General features: G+C 39.1%; 2 protein-coding genes across 15 annotated transcripts in view; both read right to left on the reverse strand.

Moving 5' to 3' along the window:
• Positions 1-836: 836 nt before the first annotated feature.
• Positions 837-8,097, reverse strand: LOC124631326 (cGMP-dependent protein kinase, isozyme 1-like). Its single transcript, XM_047165669.1, has 11 exons — positions 7,824-8,097; positions 4,439-4,824; positions 3,952-4,235; positions 3,701-3,870; positions 3,381-3,619; positions 3,197-3,297; positions 2,661-2,877; positions 2,040-2,271; positions 1,836-1,934; positions 1,498-1,754; positions 837-1,199 (listed from the first exon to the last, which is right to left on the reverse strand). Exons 1-11 carry the CDS (start codon positions 7,920-7,922, stop codon positions 1,040-1,042), a joined length of 2,244 nt encoding a protein of 747 aa, XP_047021625.1. The 5' UTR covers positions 7,923-8,097; the 3' UTR covers positions 837-1,039.
• Positions 8,098-12,586: 4,489 nt separating this feature from the next.
• Positions 12,587-20,664, reverse strand: part of LOC124631071 (RNA binding protein fox-1 homolog 3) — an 81,284-nt gene continuing 73,206 nt past the window's right edge. For 3 of the 14 annotated variants that reach the window (XM_047165220.1, XM_047165219.1, XM_047165210.1), the window contains 9 exons: positions 20,148-20,240; positions 19,176-19,230; positions 18,434-18,478; positions 17,906-18,029; positions 16,794-16,854; positions 16,613-16,633; positions 15,417-15,628; positions 13,391-13,454; positions 12,587-13,188 (listed from right to left, as the gene is read on the reverse strand). In XM_047165220.1, the coding sequence (XP_047021176.1) occupies positions 13,144-13,188; positions 13,391-13,454; positions 15,417-15,628; positions 16,613-16,633; positions 16,794-16,854; positions 17,906-18,029; positions 18,434-18,478; positions 19,176-19,230; positions 20,148-20,240 (720 nt within the window). In that variant the 3' untranslated portion in view covers positions 12,587-13,143. Of the gene's footprint in view, positions 13,189-13,390; positions 13,455-15,416; positions 15,629-16,612; positions 16,634-16,793; positions 16,855-17,905; positions 18,030-18,070; positions 18,174-18,433; positions 18,479-19,175; positions 19,231-20,147; positions 20,241-20,664 lie in introns of all 14 variants that reach the window. The other 11 variants (XM_047165216.1, XM_047165213.1, XM_047165214.1 and 8 more) reach the window with 11 other exon arrangements.

The following is a 20,664-nucleotide window of genomic DNA, read 5'->3' on the forward strand; positions in this document are numbered from 1 at the left end:
GCCGGAGTGGTGGTCGCCGCAGGAGCGCCGGCACGGCTCCGGCCGACGGCGACGCGTCGCGCGCCTCCCATTTCCCCAGCACTACTATGCACAAGCCGGCATTCTGTTGCACCGACAGTGATTGACCTGCCACTGCACATGTTTGCGTCTTTGCATTCATTCATTTCTACTAGTTGTTTTGTGGAACATACAGAAACGTTGTCTCACATAAAACCTATGGACAATGTTACATTAAAGCAGTGTGTACATATTTGTACTTAGGTCTTGTTGGATTGTAATTTTCCAGGACATATCTCATTTTCCTACTTAAAAATAAATAGCTCCCTACCTTATAGTTTATTACAGACATAAATACTCATGGCAAGTATGTACCTACCTATTGATTTCCTGCCATAATCCTTGTTAATGGCAACTTTTTACAGTCTCGTCTTAACGAGGTAATTTCAAGACCTTTTAATTAGAGTGCGTAAGTTACGCACATTGGCAAGCATAATGGCTGCACGTACTCGATATTCTAATGGCAGTGATCGCATAAACAAGGCGCCCGCGCACGGCTAGGAGGTGCGCGCGCGCACCACACGCTGGTGACACACATACGCGCCTGTTATTCTCCCCACTGACCTTATTCTCATTTTTTCCCTTGCTCTCACGCCATCACAACCTAGCTTAACCAGCATACTGATCAGTGTTTTTTCTAATCTTGCCCCCTAAACGTTTCCGTCATGATGAATTTTCTAATACCTAAGAAAATTGTATTTACATAAGTTAATTACCGAGCAAGATAATATGTATAAACAAAACATGTCCAAATAAACTTCATAAATAAAAAAGAAACAAAATTTATAAAAGAGATATAATGTAAAAATCCAGTATAAAAAACAAACACGTATGATCTATTCCTAACATGCACTGCTAACTTACTTAATGTACAAGTAGATAATACTATGGTGTAATGTTTGGAAGACTATCAAAAATAAAATCATGTTGGCACACACTTAAAGTAGTAACAATTAACAATAATACTCGTTGTACAATTTGTTCAGAAGTCTAAATCCCAACCAGAGGTTTCGTCGGGCGGTAGCTTGTCTTTGGGGTATTTCTCAAAGTTGCCGAGGTCCAGATCGTTAGCCACAGGCTGTATCAACGGAGCCTTCAATCGTCTTTCCAAGAGTCCTTCCCAGTCAAAACCCAAGAACCATCTGCAACAAGTTAGAATTTAGGTGATGCAAATATTTTGTCTGACACATACAAAAAATGAAACAAGGTACGCTAAAACCATTCAAATGATATAACGTGAACCTTACCTAAACAAAAAATAATTAGCCCTCAAACAATACATAGGAAAAAGAAGTGATTGATCGGATTCTTTGTGCTATATGTAAGAGACGCAAAAAGAATTTATATGAGTTCGGTATACTATGTAGGTACACAGCGATTCATTTCGGCCGTTGATGACGATACAATGAGCATGTTAAGTGGATGTAACCTTGAACGTACTTATGACTTTTAATATCAGCGATTCCATTTTTGAGGTATCCGAGTCTTTCAGCAGGCACGGCTCGACACAGTTTCCGAATGAGCATCTGTGCAGACTTGGCGACCCTCGGATGGAAGGCTACCGCGTCTATACCGCGCAGGATCAACGTGTATGTCTTCATGTGGTCTCCGCCGGGCGCGCGGAACGGAGGCTTGCCCACCAGCAGCTCGTGGATTAGTACCCCTAAAGCCCAGCAGTCCACAGCTCGGTCGTGACCCTGAAACCATTACAAAAGATTTAGTGGGATTTTGTATAAATTAATACAATAGGAACGCTTTGTTTTGTCACATCAACAAACCTTGTTTAGCACTATTTCTGGAGCTACGTATTCAGGCGTACCAGCGAAAGTCCATGTTTTGCTATTTGGTGAAATTCGTTTAGCAAATCCGAAGTCAACCTGTAAGGAAATATTCATACAGTTTACATGTCGTTGATGAGATGTCGCAGAATAATCGTCATTAAATAAAAACGTAAATATATGAGCAAATAAAATTATTTATACCAATTTAATGTATCCTTGTTTATCAAGCATTAAATTTTCAGGCTTGAGATCTCTGTAGATAATATCTTTGGAATGTAGATATTGGAATGCTTCGATGACGCAAGCTATCATGAAGCGAGCCATGTTCTCAGGGAAGTAGCGTTGTTTCTGCAGAATAGTCCACACGTCGCCGCCCAGCACCGGCTCCATCAGGAAGTAAATGTATTTATTGTCTTTAAATGTGCGATAAAGTCTGAAAAATAAACATTTTCAATTAATTATTGTATGATACCAATTTGATTTCAATAAACAATTAGGGTTTTTACATGGGCCAAAGTGTATATCACAACAGACGTAGGTACCTAATTAACTTATTTCAAGGAACAGTCACAAGATAAGCATAACATAGTGTTGACCTTTTGATACAGTGAATTATTGTTTCTTGTAAATTGTTTTTTTTTAGTCCCTAAGTGTTATGAATTTACGATTATTATGAATATTATTTAAATTATGCGAGAATAAGCAAGGTAATTATTTGCACTTATTCCAACTTCAGAAATGATAATGGTGTCTCCAGTGAACATCACCTTGCCCTGTATCTGTCACCGTGTTTATAAACACATCAGTTGTTATCAAACAAACCTGCAAATGAACGGGCTGTTGCATGACATCATGATGTGCTTCTCATTGTAGGCGTGTTCCTGCTGCTGTTGCTGCACCATGTCTATCTTCTTGAGACACTTGAGAGCAAACGTGAGCGACTTGTTGGGCATGTATTGCACCAGCTCAACCCGCCCGAACCCACCCACACCCATCGTGCCCACTATGTGCAGGTCCTTCAGTTCAACGAACTCGTATTCTGAAATGCATTGTCGAATCATTGTATTAAATGACTAAACGATTTCGTGCTAAATAATGTTAATCTGGGTCAATAGATAAATCCGTCGCTAATGCGCTTAATATGTTTATCTTTATTTTGAAACATGTCTATATTCTCACAGAGGATTAGTTGCAAACAAAACAAGTCTATATTTATTTTCCTCCCATCCACTTTTGTTGAAAGTGGAATTTATTCTCAGAAGGATTAAGACATAGAGCAGTTCATGCTTTAATGCATTGTAATTTTAATTAAATGTTCTGATACCGGACAATGACTTGCAAGTTTAAATTAAGCTCACCGCTTTTAACTTGTGAGGTTTTCTTTTGTTGAGATGGTCGCGGTGCTACGTGCCGAATTTCCTTTAATTCATCCAAGTTGCCGAGCAGCTCCGAGAATGGTCTAGATAATAGAAAGAATATGTTGGTTACTTATCCCTTAACAAAGAATCACATGCACATTTTTCCTTCTGATGAAGAGTTTACCCTCGTTCTAGAGTGAGACATTCGACGCCGGGCGGCTCTGCGGTGACGGTCGCGAGTCTGCGGTCCTCATGCAGCAGCGCTTGCTCACCAAAGTACTGTCCACGGCGGAGTCGCCCGACCACCTGGTCCCCCCTCTCCCCCTCCCGCTTCGTGATCGTCACCGTGCCGCCGCGAATAATGTAGAATTTGTCACCTCGGTCTCCTTGCCGCACCACAGGAGTTCCCGCAGAAAAGAATTCCTGCAATTTAAACTCAATGAAATAACAACTTCGTTTGTGCAACTTTCAGTTACTTAAACACATTGGTAAATTGTATCATACCCTTTTAAGGAATTCGGAGATCTTTGCCAGTTCTATAGGATGAATGCCTTGGAGTAGCGGTACGGAGGCCAGGAAGCGCATGTTATCCTCTTGCTCCTGCCGGCCACTGCGTACCATGATCTTTTGGAAAACACGACGCTCTAACATCCACACCGTGGCCTCAGTTATACCTTAATTAAAGGAAATAATAACGAATAAGTATATTTTACGTTTCAAAATTGCTTTTTTCCTCAAAAAAAAGTACTACTTACATCGTATTGAGGCAAAACGTTTAGCTTTGTAAAGAATAGCGAGTTCACCAAATGCCTCTCCATGTCCGAAGGTTTTCACAACCTGGCCACCTTTGAGAACTTCAAATCGTCCATTTGCTGAAACAAATAGATGGCTGCCACTCTCGCCTTCCCTGATGATGAGGCTACCCGCGGGGAACTCTTGCCGACTCATTGCCTCCACCACCGCTGCAAGTCGTTCATCATCCATTAGGTTCCTTAGGAAGTCATTCGCCATAACAGCCTTACGTATTTGTTCTGCTGACCTAGAATAAAGATAATAGCCACTTATGACAACGATAGATAGGGATAATGTATTATGTGCTTACGTAGTATTTAAAGTATGTACGTAGGTAAACTGTCAAAATCCGTTTTTTTGTAAGATAGAGGAAGGTAAATTCCCGCCTGACCGGTTTCTTATCGATATTTATTATATTCATTTATGTTATAAACTTTTTGCTGTGCTTACTTTTCATCCTTTTCGTATTTGTCATACTGCAGGTCGGTGAGGCGCGAGGCATCGTGCGGTACGTGTGGCGCGATCACGCCGCTCTTGCGTCGCCCGCGCCGGTTGCGAGGATTCGCCTGCACTATCTCTGAAATAGTTGCACGTGCAGCGCTGCTAATTCGCCCATCGAAATTAAAATCTACATCAGAATCTTTACTATATCTCGTATTTCGACTCTGTACGCTCATATGACTTGTCTTCTTGTCATCTCGATCCACATCCATTGGAACGCCATTATAGTTGCTACCATTACTGCTTGTGGGATTAACTTGCTCATGTTCAGTTCCATTCGGTAATTCCCCATTGCTACTGGAGTGGAATGTGTCAGTGAGACCATCGGGTATTATCTGAAAGTAAAACAAAATCAATTCACAAAAAGTTAATCTCACTTTGGTGTCATTTTAAACAAACCACCGATAAGTGACGTAAAAGTAGTGCAGTTCTTCAGTATTGTGCCACGCATGTCTTTGTTTCATTGTCATAATTTTAATATTATATATCACTTTAAAGGCTTAAACTTATAAAGGTCCTGGTGAGGTGGCATCTCAAATGTGAGTTTGGATTCATGTTCCGTCATTTAAGTACGCACTAATGCCCAAAAAAAACATATAACGTATTTTGAAAATACAAAAGATTTGTATGATTTGTAGTACCTAGTTATATTTTAACTTTATGTTAGGTTTTTCTTATATACAATTGACTAATCGTAAATAGTTTTAATAGATGAGACTGGAACATAAAATTTTTATTTTCGATTACAGCATCATCGTGTCGTAACGCAAATCTACATATGACCTCAGTTAGACTACATGCACATTGCAGACTAAGCTATTTTGAATGAAATTCGTTTTTTACATTCATCTTCATACTGATTGATGAGCCAGGATTTAGGCAATTCATAAGGCCTCATTTACGGAGACGCGGGGCGTCTCGCGTGGCGTCTCGCGGCGCGTCGGTTAGTTCTGTTTACGGTGGGGCGGCGCGTGAAGCGGCATGCATCATCGCACGCGTAAACACAAACTTATAGCAATATACGACCATGTTCATAGAGAAGCGAGACGGGAAGCGTGGCGGTGCCCGCTCGCCTCGATCAAATCGACTAGTTTCATGTTGCCGAGAGATGGGAGGTTTCATATTATAATTGCCGCTGCGTGCACCGCCGCGTGGGACGCATCGGTGCCATTCGCGGGCTCGGCCGCAAAAAACGCCCTAATTCAAACAAACGTGTCTAAAATCGCTTCTCCGTAAACGCACTCATACAACGCCATATATTTGAATTCAGTGCGGGCCGCGCCGCTTAACGCAACGCGCGACGCCCCGCCCGTCTCCGTAAACGAGGCCTCAGTTTTTACCTTAAAAGCTCCTAACTTGATCCGACCTTTAAGAAAGCTACACCATTTTCGGATAACGTAACCTAAATTTTAGCCGGGTACAAGAATTATATTGCTCAGAATGCCGGAGCAGCTAGCCTTTACTAACATTATAATTGCAAATATTCTTTTACATACATTTTATTTGTAATCAATAACCTGTCGTTATTCGGTATACTTACTTCAGGGTTACGTCGTTATTCGGTTTTGGCGTAGATTATAGGCTAATCGTAGAGCCTACGCAAGGTTTTTAATTCGAAGTACGTAGTCTTTACGTAGGATTCGTCGTAGTCTAATCGTAGTGCCTAGCGCGTTATGCAGTAGATCGTAGGCCAGTTGTAGTGCCTACGCAAGGTCTGTCGTAGTTCGTAGGGCCTACGCACGAATGTCATAGTTCGTAGGCTAATCGTAGTGCCTACGAAAAAATGTCGTAGTTCGTAGGCTTTTCGTAGTGCCTACGCACAAATGTCGTAGTTCGTAGGCTATTCGTACTACCTACGCAAAAATGTCGTAGTTCGTAGGCTATTCGTAGTGTCTACGCCAAAATGTCGTACTTCGTAGGCTATTCGTAGTGCCTACGAAAAAATGTCGTAGTTCATAGGCTATTCGTAGTGCCTACGCACAAATGTCGTAGTTCGTAGGCTATCAGGGCGACTCATAGTAAGATTGAAGTTCTGTGTCATGCCATTTTATGGTCTACGTGACACAGTTCATGCAGCATTGAAATTGTTCAAAAAATTTTGCTAGATGTGATAGACAAAAAATCGTTAATTGGAAGTTCCTAAGAAGTAAGGGACTTGCTTAGGTATTAGTAATAGCTGTGCTATGGTATATTTTTGTAGGTAAATAAATATGTAATTCATGATCCACCCTTAATATTCTGTTGTTTATATATTTATTTACCTAATGTTCTATAGCTCACCCCAGATACGAAAAACCGAAATGCCTGGTTAGGCATTTCATACATCTTAACTGGCCTAATATGACGTAAATTAAACAATATGTACTTAAAATAACTTTCGACAACTGTCGAAAACAACGTCCAAAAGCCATTAATAAAAGTTAATCCTTATTATTTTTGATGATTTGATCGTTATCTGCCGTGATTCGTGTAACTTATCACAATTTTTTATCTCTAACATTTTGATTGTGTTTTAGTTATTCAAGATGGCATTCAGATAAGCATAAAATATTTTAAGTTTTGCTACACATTTTCATATTCAGCTACATTCTAGAATTAAGGCACTTGCACTTATTTTCGGCAATAACCACCTGTTCCTTTATACTAGACAACTGTGTATGTTCCTAATATTCAATTGCATTCGTCTTGGAGTTGTTTTAAGTTTTGAGAATTTGATCCCAAGGTACCTTTGGTAGATTGCACTGGATTTGAGATTTTTATGGCAGCATAATGTACCAAATACCGATTGTTCCTATACCAAAATGATTTATTGTAGGTGAATGTATGTATACGTTATATCAAATTATTTTAAGTCGGCAAACGTATATTTCAAAATATTATTATATAGAAGTAAATGTAAGAAAACACATTCTGATTTTATTCGACGTTGTTTTCATTAATAGCTACGCTGTTTTGTTTGGCCCTTGAAACTGCCAATCACGTAGTTTCGCTACAGCTTGCGGTATAACAAATTCGATTTCATGAATGTAAACACTAAAAGTAATACCGACATTTGAATTGGGATTATTATTTTCATTACCTTATTTGTTTTGTATAACTATAAACCTCACAATATATATATTTATTGCCTACTCCATTATAGCCAGTTTGTTACCTATGTAACTTCGTATTACCACGTAGTCATTTTCGTATAACCAACAATAGATTGATCTTATCTACTTGTATTTATATACTGAATAGGTACAGTAAAACAATCATAGTCTCAGCAGAACGTTAAAGTGAAATAAACGCCTAGCATAATACTCATTGAGAAGATGGTTCTATTATTACTTACGTATATTGTTGGACGGGGCTGTTCGGGATCTATCTCGGCAGGAACGGTAAACTTGTATCTCGCTCGAGAAGCCCATCTGAACGGTGGACACAACACCATTTTAGATAACTAGTATTTTATAAAGGAATGGCACTGACAGAGCGTTACATAGCACGAGATGCAAGCCGGTGTGGAGCGTCCGCGCCGTTTCTATACTGCTTCAACGACGCAACCGCAGCCCTTATCGCTCTTACCAGATAATCTCACCATTCCGATTGTTTTAATTATTTCACACTAAGGAATCATTACCTACTATTTGTTATCAGAGGGCCTTGCAATCTTATCAATATAACACGATTGTCACCCAATCAGCACTATTCACAAAATAACAATTAAATATTAAGGAAAACCTTTTCTCTATATTAGGAATTAATCAGGTTTGTGCTTTATGGAAAATAAAACAACTATTTTATACTATAATTTATTTATAACGTAAATGAGTACACAATGCCAAAGGCTTTTAAATGATTCACTTCATTCAATATTTTTCGATAGAAAAAAAAATATTTACAATTTAAGAGAAAATCAGCTTTGCAATCCATTAAAAATTGCCACACAAAAATTCGTATTTATAATTTACTTTAGGTATCACAAATCGTATATGAGGGGGCTCGCTGTGCACTTGGCTTGAAAATCCCAGGTAAATTAAAATTGAACTAGTATTCTTTACGTAGATCCGTGCATTAATAAAATGTGCAAAGTAGGTATCTATAAAATGTGCCAAACGGAAGACATTCATTATGTAACAAATCTATTGTAGTTTACATTAAACTTCAAAAACATTTTGTCAACATTATACTTACAATGTACAGATACAGGAATTGAGCACGGTATTGTAATAGTACTTCAAATACTGGGCGGCTGGCACAGCGCGCGACCGCCTGGCCGAGCGAGCCGAGCATCCCGAGCGAGCCGACCGGCCCGAGCGATCCGCGCGGTCCGAGCGAGCCGAGCGGCCCGAGCGAGCCGAGCCAGTCGCGCGCTGCTGCTCTGTGCTGCTGTAACGCACACTCAGTGCCTTCACTACAAGCTACTTACTAAACTCATCTTACTATGTCTTATTTACATTAATTCCTTATGACTTACGGCAGTTATAAATGTAACAACTGCTAACAAAAATATAATGTAAAGAATTGATGATGATAATTTCATAAACCGCAAACGAAGTCAGCAATAAGTATGCGTTACAGCACTTTAATGTGTAAGGGTTAATCAAAACTATTAAAATCATAGACGCGATGTATGACGATGCCGTGCGATACAATGAGTGACATTACGCGTCTACAACTTTAAAGTTTGACACTCGGGAGCTAACATTAACCCCGCTAATATCTGAATAATGTACAACACCAACTGAACAGCTTGTACGAGTGCAATTGACGAACAAGTGATACTTATTAACTCTGCTACTTTAACAATATGAACCCGAGGGAACAAGTGACGCACAACATGGCGGGACAGCCGCCGGTAACACTATGTACAGTCGACGGCACGGCCGGGCCGCGGTAGTTGCCTCGAGTGCCGCTAGAAAACGTCGCAACTACCTAACACCACTACTGATATGATTTATTATGCACAATATAACAATTCGCTTTAGATCTAATGAATACAGTATCGAAGCCGTCGATCGTATAAGTTGTGCACAGCATAAAACAAGAGAGTAGTATGAAACTTTAATTTAACATCTCATAAAAACCGAGAAACAAATCGCGTTACAAAATACATATCCTTAATTTTATGATTATAATATTTATACATTGTTCTTGATGTTATATTTTTTTTCAATCTTATTGTAGCACACTAACCATTTTGTCAGATATGTAATTTAAATTCTGATTTTTTCTCCAAGTAACAACAATTTGGCTTATATTATGTAACTTTATACAAAACTTAGGTATTTTGCTTTTGTGATTTATTAAATTACTTAGCATTTAAATCATACAAAAAAAAACTTAAAATAACATAATCAAAAATTATGTTAATTTTAGATGTCAAGCAAACAAGACGAGTTTTGATCAAAAATTGATTTAATTTACAGATTTCTACGATTTTACGATCAGGTTTGAAATCCATAATACAAACTTCAAAACAGGTCCTGTTGACTTGTAAAAATGATTAAAATAAAAATAAAAAAACTCACAAATGTTTGTGACTAATGATATAAAATACTAAAACTAAACAAAAAATCATCAAATAGAATCACATGTACTTTTTTCTGTACTCAGATACAAAATCTTGCATTAATCAGACAATTCCTACAAACCTAAGATATACTTAAAATAACGCATTCACGCATGAGTATTCAGCAATAAAGCACAAAATATTGTTCGAAGCTGCAACGAGACTACAATAACGTACGATAAACGTAAATATAACTTATAATATAAAGCCAGTGGCACTAAAAGGTGAGAGTAATAATCAGTATAAGGAAAATATGACACGAACTGCTTACTACATATCGCAGGAAAACGAAATAGAATACAATTGAGACAAAGATACGACAACTAATTCCGTAAATATCACATGAAACCTTTACGAGTAAGCACCTTTACTATTTTCATAAAAGATTGTGCGCGAAGACTAGAATTCTGCAAGACAAACAATAATAATGTCATGGAAATGCTACAAGTTGAGTTAGTTATTCTAATTGTGGTTACGAGATGATACGAGTGGGCGAACACATCACCTTAACATCTTTAATTAATTAAAGCTATGATCATCAGACGACAGGGAGCGCCGACTCCAGTCCCAACGTATTCGGTACTTCATCTCTACTCGCTACGTAAAGGTTTGACAAATAAACGGACAAAGCTCTAACACGTCGACCATACAGACGTCTGTAACGCGACGTGTACCATATTCCTTGGGAATTTACAACAACATGAGAAGATTGACAATCAACTATGAATTTATCAATTCAGATCTATATAGTTATGTATATAGTCATTGAACTACGTTAAGATTAAACTACTCTAGATGGCAAACATGTAGATATGTCCTTAGAGAAGATTACTTAGGATTAATGATTTATTAAACAAAATGAAGTAAAAAATAAAAGTCTGTAGGTTTGTTCGAGATATCTATCTACACCGCGACAAATAGATTCTGCAAGTTTTTCTCACTGAAAGACTATTAAATCTATCGAAAAGAGGTTATGTCATGTAACACTTCTCCGAATACGTATGAATCGATGGGTTTTTGTGCTTTGGTATAAACGTTGAGCGAATTCATAGATGTTACGATACTTTAAAATCCTAATGCAAACGTTAGATCTAAAATTTACAACTTCTAAAAGGGTTGGACCCGTATGCGTGTTTGTTCTATAAAATGAAAGTCCATACTTTAGACGAAAATATTAAAATAGCACTGTAAAAATAAGACATTGTTAAAAGACAATAGAATTATTGATTAAACATAACTACATACAAGGAGAAAATCTCAATGATATGTAAGAACTCGACGGAGTTCCCTTCTTCCCTTATAGACTACGGCTAAAGCGTTTCGCCTACATTCTGTAAAACATTAGCTTATTTATAAACTAGCAACCGATTATTCGATTTACAACTAAGCAGGACCACAAGTGAACACTCCGGACTCGCGCGGACTGACAACGGACTAAGCTTCAAGCGCTATCTATGTACAAACCAAAACGACACAATCTGTAGTTCTACCGAGCAGCAGCTCACTTATATCGTTATACACACTCGGATATTCACGTGTCGGTACGTTTGTGTAGGGCAATCTGTTGTCGCGAATGTGGACAATGTATAACTGAGGCGCTGTTCACGTTTAGCGGGGATAGCCTATAACTATGTCACATTAACTGTAAAGGGTACAAGGTAACTTTAGAAAAAATATAATACGTATGTGTAAAATAACAACCAAAAAACCGGCCAAGTGCGAGTCGGACTCGTGCACGAAGGGTTCCGTAAATTACAGTTAAATCAACCTATCTCAAAAACTATAAGAGATACTTTGATCAAACCAAAAATCGTTGAAAGAGTTAATTAGCATGCATCACCTCTATTTTTTTTAGAATTTTATACCCCGTAGTTATAAAAATAGAGGGGGGGGGACATACTTTTTACGACTTTGAGAGCTGATATCTCAAAAACCGTTCACTTTAAGAAAAATGTTTTTTAGAAAACTTTATATCATTTTAAAAGACCTTTCCATTGATACCCCACACGGGTATGTACATCGAAAAAAAAAATTTCATCCCTCAGTTACATGTATGGGGGGCCCCACCCCCAATTCTTTTTTTTACTATTTAGTGTCATATTTTTGTAGCGGTTCATACAACACATATTCCCATCAAATTTCATCACTGTAGTACTTATAGTTTCCGAGTAAATCGGCTGTGACAGACGGACAGACGGACAGACGGACAGACGGACATGACGAAACTATAAGGGTTCCGTTTTTGCCATTTTGGCTACGGAACCCTAAAAATGGCACCACATTAACATCGCACCAAATAACTTGTTAGTCCAAAATAGTTGTTCTAAAATTTCTATTGTCTTTGCAGTAGTTTTTGAATAGAACTTCATATATGAAACAGTTTTTAACAACTCTTTCGAGTTTACAAATCGAAAAGACTAATATATTATGTATTATGACTGAGAACTTCATTTTAGTTGACGAATATATTATTTAGAATAAGATCGCTGAATATGTAGTCAGGAAACAACATTTTGGATAATTGATTTAAAAAAAATATGGTGTGACCCAATAAAATGCGTTTCCCATTTAATATTTACAATTTTTATGATATGCAAGTGCAAAGCTCACTAAATATATCATCATTATGATAAATATTTCTTCTATTGTCAATGATACAAGTGTAACATCTACACTAAACAGTACGGTATACTCTAATCGTAAGATGAATTCACTTCTGAGTAATTAGTTAAATTATAGTAAACTCTTAGAATATCTAAATAGAACAAAAGCACTCACTTTAGCTGCTCGCACTTGTATAGCATTAGGTACACAAATAATTTATAATTAGTTTGAACTTAATAAAGTATTTGTGTTAGAATTTTTAATGACTTTGGTATTTCATAAGTAGTGCGGGCGCGGCGGCGACTCCACGACGCTCGCTCATTACTTCATTACTCCACTACCCAAGCTTAGACACTTATACGGTAGTCGGCTAGCGTTATTATTGATCCTTAAATTTATGAAATATGTTTGTACGTTTACAAAGAGAGTTCATTGTCATGTTAAGGTGAAGGTGACGAAGGTAATATTCGAGTTCATCGTTTTTGATCCACTGGCTTTAGTATGGCGCAAATCTGTTGTATCCACTTCTGTATACTGCAGTCTGCAAGCCAGAAATATCATTATCAGTATCATTATAGCAATCCATTATTACCGACGCGTTTCTTTTATTCTTCAGGATATCATTATTTGTAACAACTAGGAACCTTAAGTGTAGCTTCAGATAGTAATAAAATTGCGTTAAAAAAATCCTCTTCTTTTGGTCACTGAAAATCTAAAATAAAAGAATATTATAGAGATCTTACCCCGTAACCCGACACTGGTCCAATACCGTGGCCCAAATAAGGATCTGCGTATTCTCTGCCGTACCTGAAACGTGCAAGGTGTGTCACTACATCAACATTGTTATAAACTGCACTTTCTACACCAAAATATGCAACAATTTGCTCCGTACTCCGTGTTGCGTAAAAAAATATAATTTTGCAAATAATACCGTAACTAATATTTATTATCGAACCTCCCAGTGAAGAAGCAAAATAGCCTCGAACGTAAGTATTTACAACGCAAAACACCGGGCCAAAATCATTGTGATTTTTTATAACATCTCATTTTTAAGGCGGGTCTACGCTAGACGAACCGAGCACGAGCGAAGCACAAGCGGAGCCGTTCTCGGCTTGTCGTTCGCAGCCTCAAATGTGGACGTGTAACCACAGATTATATAATAGTTACTACGTAACAGATAAATCACTCCATACAAAAAGGTCCATACCTACTGTTATAAGCACCTACAAGTTCCCCAACTACCTACAAATTCCTAGCTGCGTTATAAAATGAACCTTAAAAGCTCGAGCGCTTGATTGTTATTCCAATGCGATAGCGCACAGTTCAGTGACCGCAACCGTGCCGTGGCCGTGCTTAGGGTTGCTTCTTACAATTAATTAATATTTAAGTAGGAAAACAAAGTTACGCTTATTTTAAGATAGCCTTTTTTAAAACTGAGTTTTTAAATAAAAAGTAATATCAATAATATTTTTCTTTAGTTAACTATTGTATTGCCAACTAAAATGGAGTGTGGGTACATATTACTAAATCCTACTTATATTATAAATGTGAAAGTTTGTGAGAATGTATGGATGTATGTTTGTTATTCAATCACGCAAAAACGGCTGGACCGATTTGATTGAAACTTGGTATGTAGATAGGTGATACCCTGGATTAACACATAGGCTACGTTTTATCAACACACCACTCGGGCGAAGCCGCTGGCGGAAGCTAGTATTAACTAATACGTAAGCATAGGTAAATATACTTAAGTAAAGCTTTCGTCAAAATCAAAGGCGGTTTCCAACTATTTTTTGAGCACAAGTGCCATACCCCATATGGTACAATTCCGTCGAGTGTTGATACATACCTAAAATTGGTTTCTGCGTAGCGACACGCGTAATGTTCCGAGTCGTCATTAAGTTGGACCAGAACTATACCTACTTACACTCGAGATGTGTTTTGAGCTACAAAACTCACAATACAGTTCATATAACTAAGTAGGTATCTAAAGTAAAATAAGTACCTAATGATCTCTGTTGTTAAAATCATAAAGTAGATAAGTATTAATTTATTTAAAAAAAAATAGAATTACTAGATAAGTTCATAAATAGAAAATGTTTCTAAATCTTACAATAGTCGCATATAAACCAACACAACTCAAAATAATCCATCAGTTTGTTAGGTAGCTTAAAAAACCTAATAAAAACCAACAGCATAACATGCCACGAAATAAAAATAATAATATTGGAACGCGCGCGGCGCGTGTGACTATTGAAAGCCCTGAGCCGCGTGGGGCTACCGGTAACCCAGCGAGCGGTAGGCATTTATCGCTCGCAAGTACGTCGAGTGACAGAGGCCTGGTATAACGAACCTAGAACGATCACTGTTAGCAAATCCCTTTGTGTTCGTCAAGAATCGACAACAGGCGGAACGCAGACGAGCACGAACGAAATGCTCGCAGCGCGCTCGACTTGTAATTTGGTCCACACTAGACGAATTGTGTTCGGCTCGTGCTCGGCTCTTCTAGCGTAGACGTAGCTTTACAAGTATCTTTGAGGCTCGAATAATTACTTCGTGTTTTCTTGGTAAGAAAATAATAAAACAAACCGAAATTAATAGCAACACATAAATAAGTAATTTATACCAACTTTAGAAGCATACTAAGTATAAATTACATTTTGACTGATAAATTTAAAGTTGGTAATAATTATAATCGATAGGTAGGTACAGTTAGTGTGGAGTGGTAACTCGTAAGTGTTAGTTAAGTGGGTAAAGCGTTGTATTTACATGAGCGACATCAAAGTGTTGGAGGTGGACGTGGGTACTGACGTGGCAGCGAGCGGCGCGAGCGCGGGCGCGGGCGCGGCGCTGACGGCGGCGGCGGCGGCGCGTGCTGCGGCGCCGTAGTTAGCGGCCGCCGCCGCCGCCGCCGCGTGCTGCGCCGACGTCAGCGGCGACTTCAGCAGGGGCGCGGCCGCCGCTGCTGCTGCTGCTGCCGCCTGCAACAACAACACATCAGGGACCCGCTCACACCACTCTCCCGACGACAAACATCGTACAAGAACAGAGAGCCCACAAAGGCACCGTATGGAACGATCACCTCACTGTCTCCGTCGAGGACCTCTCACCGGTCTGTCTTCGGGCGCATTGTTTCGCTTGTGTTATCTTACCGTGTCAAGTCCACTGACGACATAATGAAATAAAGATGAATTTCCCTGGCACATTGAGTAGCGTTCTGCGTAGCCACAAGTTGAAAGCGAAAACGATGCAGAAAATAGGTACTACATATAAGAAAAAGATGGTGCACGTTTGTAAATACTATATATTTACATTAAAATTGATTAACATGCAACTCGGCTGGCACACGTTTCTATGAAGTTGAACGTTATATTTTCTGCACAAACCATCGATTTCAGTAATCGATTTTCAAATGAGATGCAGACGAGTAATGTTAATGTGGGCGATGAACATGGACATGCATTTAAAGAGACAATTATGACGGAATCGATACAAACTAAATCAAAACGTCGATATAGTTCTAAATCTATCTACTTATTATTCGGTGAGTGTTAGTGTACTTAATATTGCAATACATTTGTGGGCTCAATGTTCTACTCGCAGCATGGTATTAGCATCTGATAGATCAACGTACAGCCTCAACATATGCCTAAAACTAAATCACCCACCACAATACCAACGAACAAGGATAAACTCAACAGAAAGCAAACCGCACGGGCCGACCGCGGCCGCGCGAGTGCCAAGTCCATCTGGTTACCACAAACACAATGTGCACCCTGCATTACGGTGGATTACCAACCAATAGGACCATACGAATATAATAAAGGAGCAAACAAAATCCCAGCACTCACTCCATGATGGATATCGAACTTATACTAGCGTGGTGGAACATGAATCAGGAAGCGATAGAGGTACGGACACAGTCGCGTATCGAGCGAAACTGAACTGTAAAGGCGTGACGTTACCTCGGCTGCCGGCTTCGCGGCCTGTAACAACACACGCACGTCACCACCGCTACCCTCACTCACTCCACTACTTGCCAGAACACTCAGTACTCTGTTTACTCAGTACACTCGATTAATATCAAATATGTATTCATTAATGGGACTCACATTTAAATATCAAATAAAAGTTTTTTTTAATTACCTGAAGTCTGTAGTTGGAGTCAGCCGTCGCTGCCGCAGCTAGGAACGGGTCGTAATAGACACTGCGAAGTAGAACAACACAAAACGTATAGTAAATTCATATACTCTCACGTTTATGATATTGCAAAAATATTTCATTTCAATGATTACTATTTTAGTTTAAAATTGAAATGGAAACTATTCGATTGTAACAATTCAAATATAATTGGATTAATAGAATAGCTAATCTACTTAGTGCAACGAAAAATAATGTTATTTAAGTGCTATTAGTGCAGAGACAATATTAAAGAAGATACCAGATACTGTCATCTACTGGTAGTTGACTAATCAACACGATATTACAACGGTGGGATAAGCACTAATAGTTATCTATAAGCTCAGCAAACAACCAGTTACAACTATTAACGTGATAATGTTAGTTACACATTTACAAGTACGCGTTGTGCTGGTGATGTTAAATAATTAATAAGGAATAATAACTCATACCAAAATTAGATGATTCGGGGAATAGGGATTAGGGTATATCAGGGAGCTTGGAAGAGGCTTGCATCCTGTGGTACGAAAAAACGGTCTAATTTCATTCAGTATCTTTTTAAAACATACATAGATGCATTATTTCTGCCTTTGATAACATCATATGCTTATTGGTAGTGCTTATTTTTATAGGTATTTTGTAAGGTAGCATCGCTTTAACACAATTCTTTTAAGGTATAATTCCATCGCACGAGTCTGTGGCGTCCGTCGTGGGCGGCACCATATTGTAACTATTGACGCTTCGGCCGCGCGCGTCTGTCAACCGCATGCGACAGACGCATGGGACGGAATCGGAATCCTAGCTAACCGTCAAAACATTATCCTTTTGACTAAAATATACCTAGCAGATGAGATAATACCGTACAGTGTATGTATACGTACTTTAAAAAAAGATACTGCGAATGACACCCAAACTATCACGAGAAGTGTATCAATATCCTTACGTTTGATTCGAGCTTATTGGGTTTTGTTTTGAATGAACACTTTCTATTGATTTTTTGAAATGTATTTAATTGGTGGTGTAGAGTGTAGACGGGAGAGCGGGAGACGGATAGGCGGGCGGAGCGGTGCAGTACTCACGGCGCGTAGGCGTGCATCGAGGAGGCGTAGGCGGCGGCGCGGTTGAGCACGGCGTGCTCTAGCGCGTGCGGCGCGGCGTGCGCGGCGAGCGGCGGCGCGGCGCGCGGCTCGCGGCGCAGCGCGGCTACATGCAACACACAGCGTGGACAGGGGGACATGCGTTACCTGCGGCGCTGCGCGGCGCGCGGGGCCAGCACGAGCGGCGGCGCGGGCGCGGCGGCCGGCGCGGCGCCCAGCCACGGCCACGTCACGCCCGACACCCGCAGCCCTGCGCACACACCGCGCTCACACAACGGCCCGCTTAGAGCCACGCTTAGTTTCGCTATTCGTTTGTATGTCGAGCTCGGGTACTACGACTGGGCTGCAGGCACCGCAGATAGTGCTCTAGCACTTTCGTGATTCGATACGGGGATAATAATCATATAAACCTATTAATCCCACCACATTGAGTGAAGGAGGATCATGCTCGAATGATTGTTATGGTAATGTAAACGCGAAAGCGTAAGTTTTATCGATTAAATATCATACCAAAATCGTAATGAAGGTTCTCACCTTCCGGCCACTGGACACACACTGAAACAAAATAAAATTGAACATTTATGTAAACTTGATTAATGAAAATTAAAGTTTCGCTAAATCTAAAACAAAATAAAAATACCTATAAGACATTCTCCACTACAAAATTGAATATGAATATAGTGCATTACGGAAGTTGCATTCATTCCAGCAAACGTCAAGGTATGAAACATTCATGTGTCTCGTAATAGCTGTACAAACTGTGTAAAGTATCTAGCAAGCTGTCTAATAGACGGTGTTATCCGTTTATTAATACAGTGAGTTAAGTTCGCCAGGCAAAGATTGCCGGAGACAGCCTTCTGCGACGTTCATGATCTGTATGTACTGAGTGCACCGTGTAGCGCGGTGTGAGTGTCGGCGCGAGACTGTCTCCGGCGCCGACAGTGGACTCATTCTCTAAGTAGCATTCACCTAGGAGCATTCAGACAACTCAACTAGCCACATGTAGTAATAATAAGTACATTAACATGGACAACACCGATTTGTACAAGTTCAGCTCTCTCACCCAGAGTGGGAACTGATCCATTTCTAGTCAGAATAACTGGATGGATTAAAAAGAGAAAATCCCAAGATGCATTATATTTTGTACAGGTGTGACATAAGGTATTGTTATTTATTATGTGTGAATTTCGAAACTGATTTTGTTATTATTTAATATTGAATGTATTTCATGAACGATCATGTGATTACTTACCGTTAGGAACGGTCGGAGGTTTCTTTGTCTGCACTCTCGCTGTCGCATTATTAACCTGATTTGAAGTAAAATCTATATGAGAACACGCTTGGGTTTACACAAAAAACAAGTACATTGGCTGATTTTAAAAAAATGTAATAAAAAAGTTTTAAGTATTGGCTTTATAATTTTAAGGAAAGTTTTACAATTTCACATAAACAAAAAAGATAGCATAAATTCAATTATGTGTAGTTGTCAAGAATCTGCACAAGAAAAAAACAATAAAAGCATTTTGTGAGATTCGAACTCACTTATACAGTAAGTAGGTATATAGTAATCATTATAAACTGAAAGTGTGAAAATCAGCCAACTGAATATCAGATGTCATACCTGGCTAGAGAACATAATTAAATAATTACAGGATGTTGAATTATAAAATTAAAGCAAAATGATTTAAAACTTTGAACGGCTGCCGCAGACATCTGATATGTGAACATAAAGTAAAGGAAACTTGGGATATACTTTTGAAATTAATAAGGGATAATAAAGAATATTAAAGAGAGCATATACTTTTCCACTCTTAGCCACATTCACTCTCTTCTTGCCATAGGCGCAGACTGACTCGTCTACATCACCACTTTTCAGCGCTATTATTCAAAATTTATAGATAGAATGGAACTAAAATTTGTTTTGCAATCTTACCTCTGCGGCATTGTGACGATACGGTTCGTTCTACATTTCTCTGTGAGACACTCTCTCTTTCGATCGGCATATTAAATGACCGTCTAGAGAGTAAAGGGATAAAATAAATAAGGTTTGTTTGTGGATTAGACGCCGGCATACTTAGTGCTAATATGCGGGACCGCGGCGCGGCACGCTAGCATGACAGTAACTACAGAGCAGACGAGCGCAGGTTGCGGTGGGCGGTGGGCGTAGGAGCGGGATGTTAAAGTTACATAGTGCTACAGATGGTATTCATTGAGTCATGCACACCTCTATCTTTCTGCCCTCAACCACGGTGCCGTGAAGACGCTCTCGTGCTCGCTCCGCATCACCACTATTTGCGAATGTTACAAAACCGAATCCCTGCATGCAAGACAGACAAAACATGCATTAAAAACAGCGTCGCTCAAAAAACAACGTGCAACAAAAATTAACATTTATGCATTGCATATTCTTTTTAAATATTCTAGTGAAATATCGAGAAAATATTATCGAGTCGATTACGTTGATACTTTGAGCGTATTCTAGCTGTATGGGTACACATAAGCGTTTGGATCACAGTAATAAATTAATGTAACGTCGCTCGACCTAGTAGTCTGTACTATTGGTAGGAGAGTTTGTATCACTGTATACAACGAGTCTTAGGATTGTTTCGACACTAATTCATAGACACTACTTACTTTAGTCAAAATGTTATTGTGTGAGATGTTAGCTGCGATTTGTTCTATTTAACTCACCGATCATGCAGTGGCTAAGATGAACTAATTGGATCTAGGAACACAGGTAT

Source organism: Helicoverpa zea, chromosome 6 (assembly GCF_022581195.2).
Source record: "Helicoverpa zea isolate HzStark_Cry1AcR chromosome 6, ilHelZeax1.1, whole genome shotgun sequence".
Classification (NCBI taxonomy): domain Eukaryota; kingdom Metazoa; phylum Arthropoda; class Insecta; order Lepidoptera; family Noctuidae; genus Helicoverpa; species Helicoverpa zea.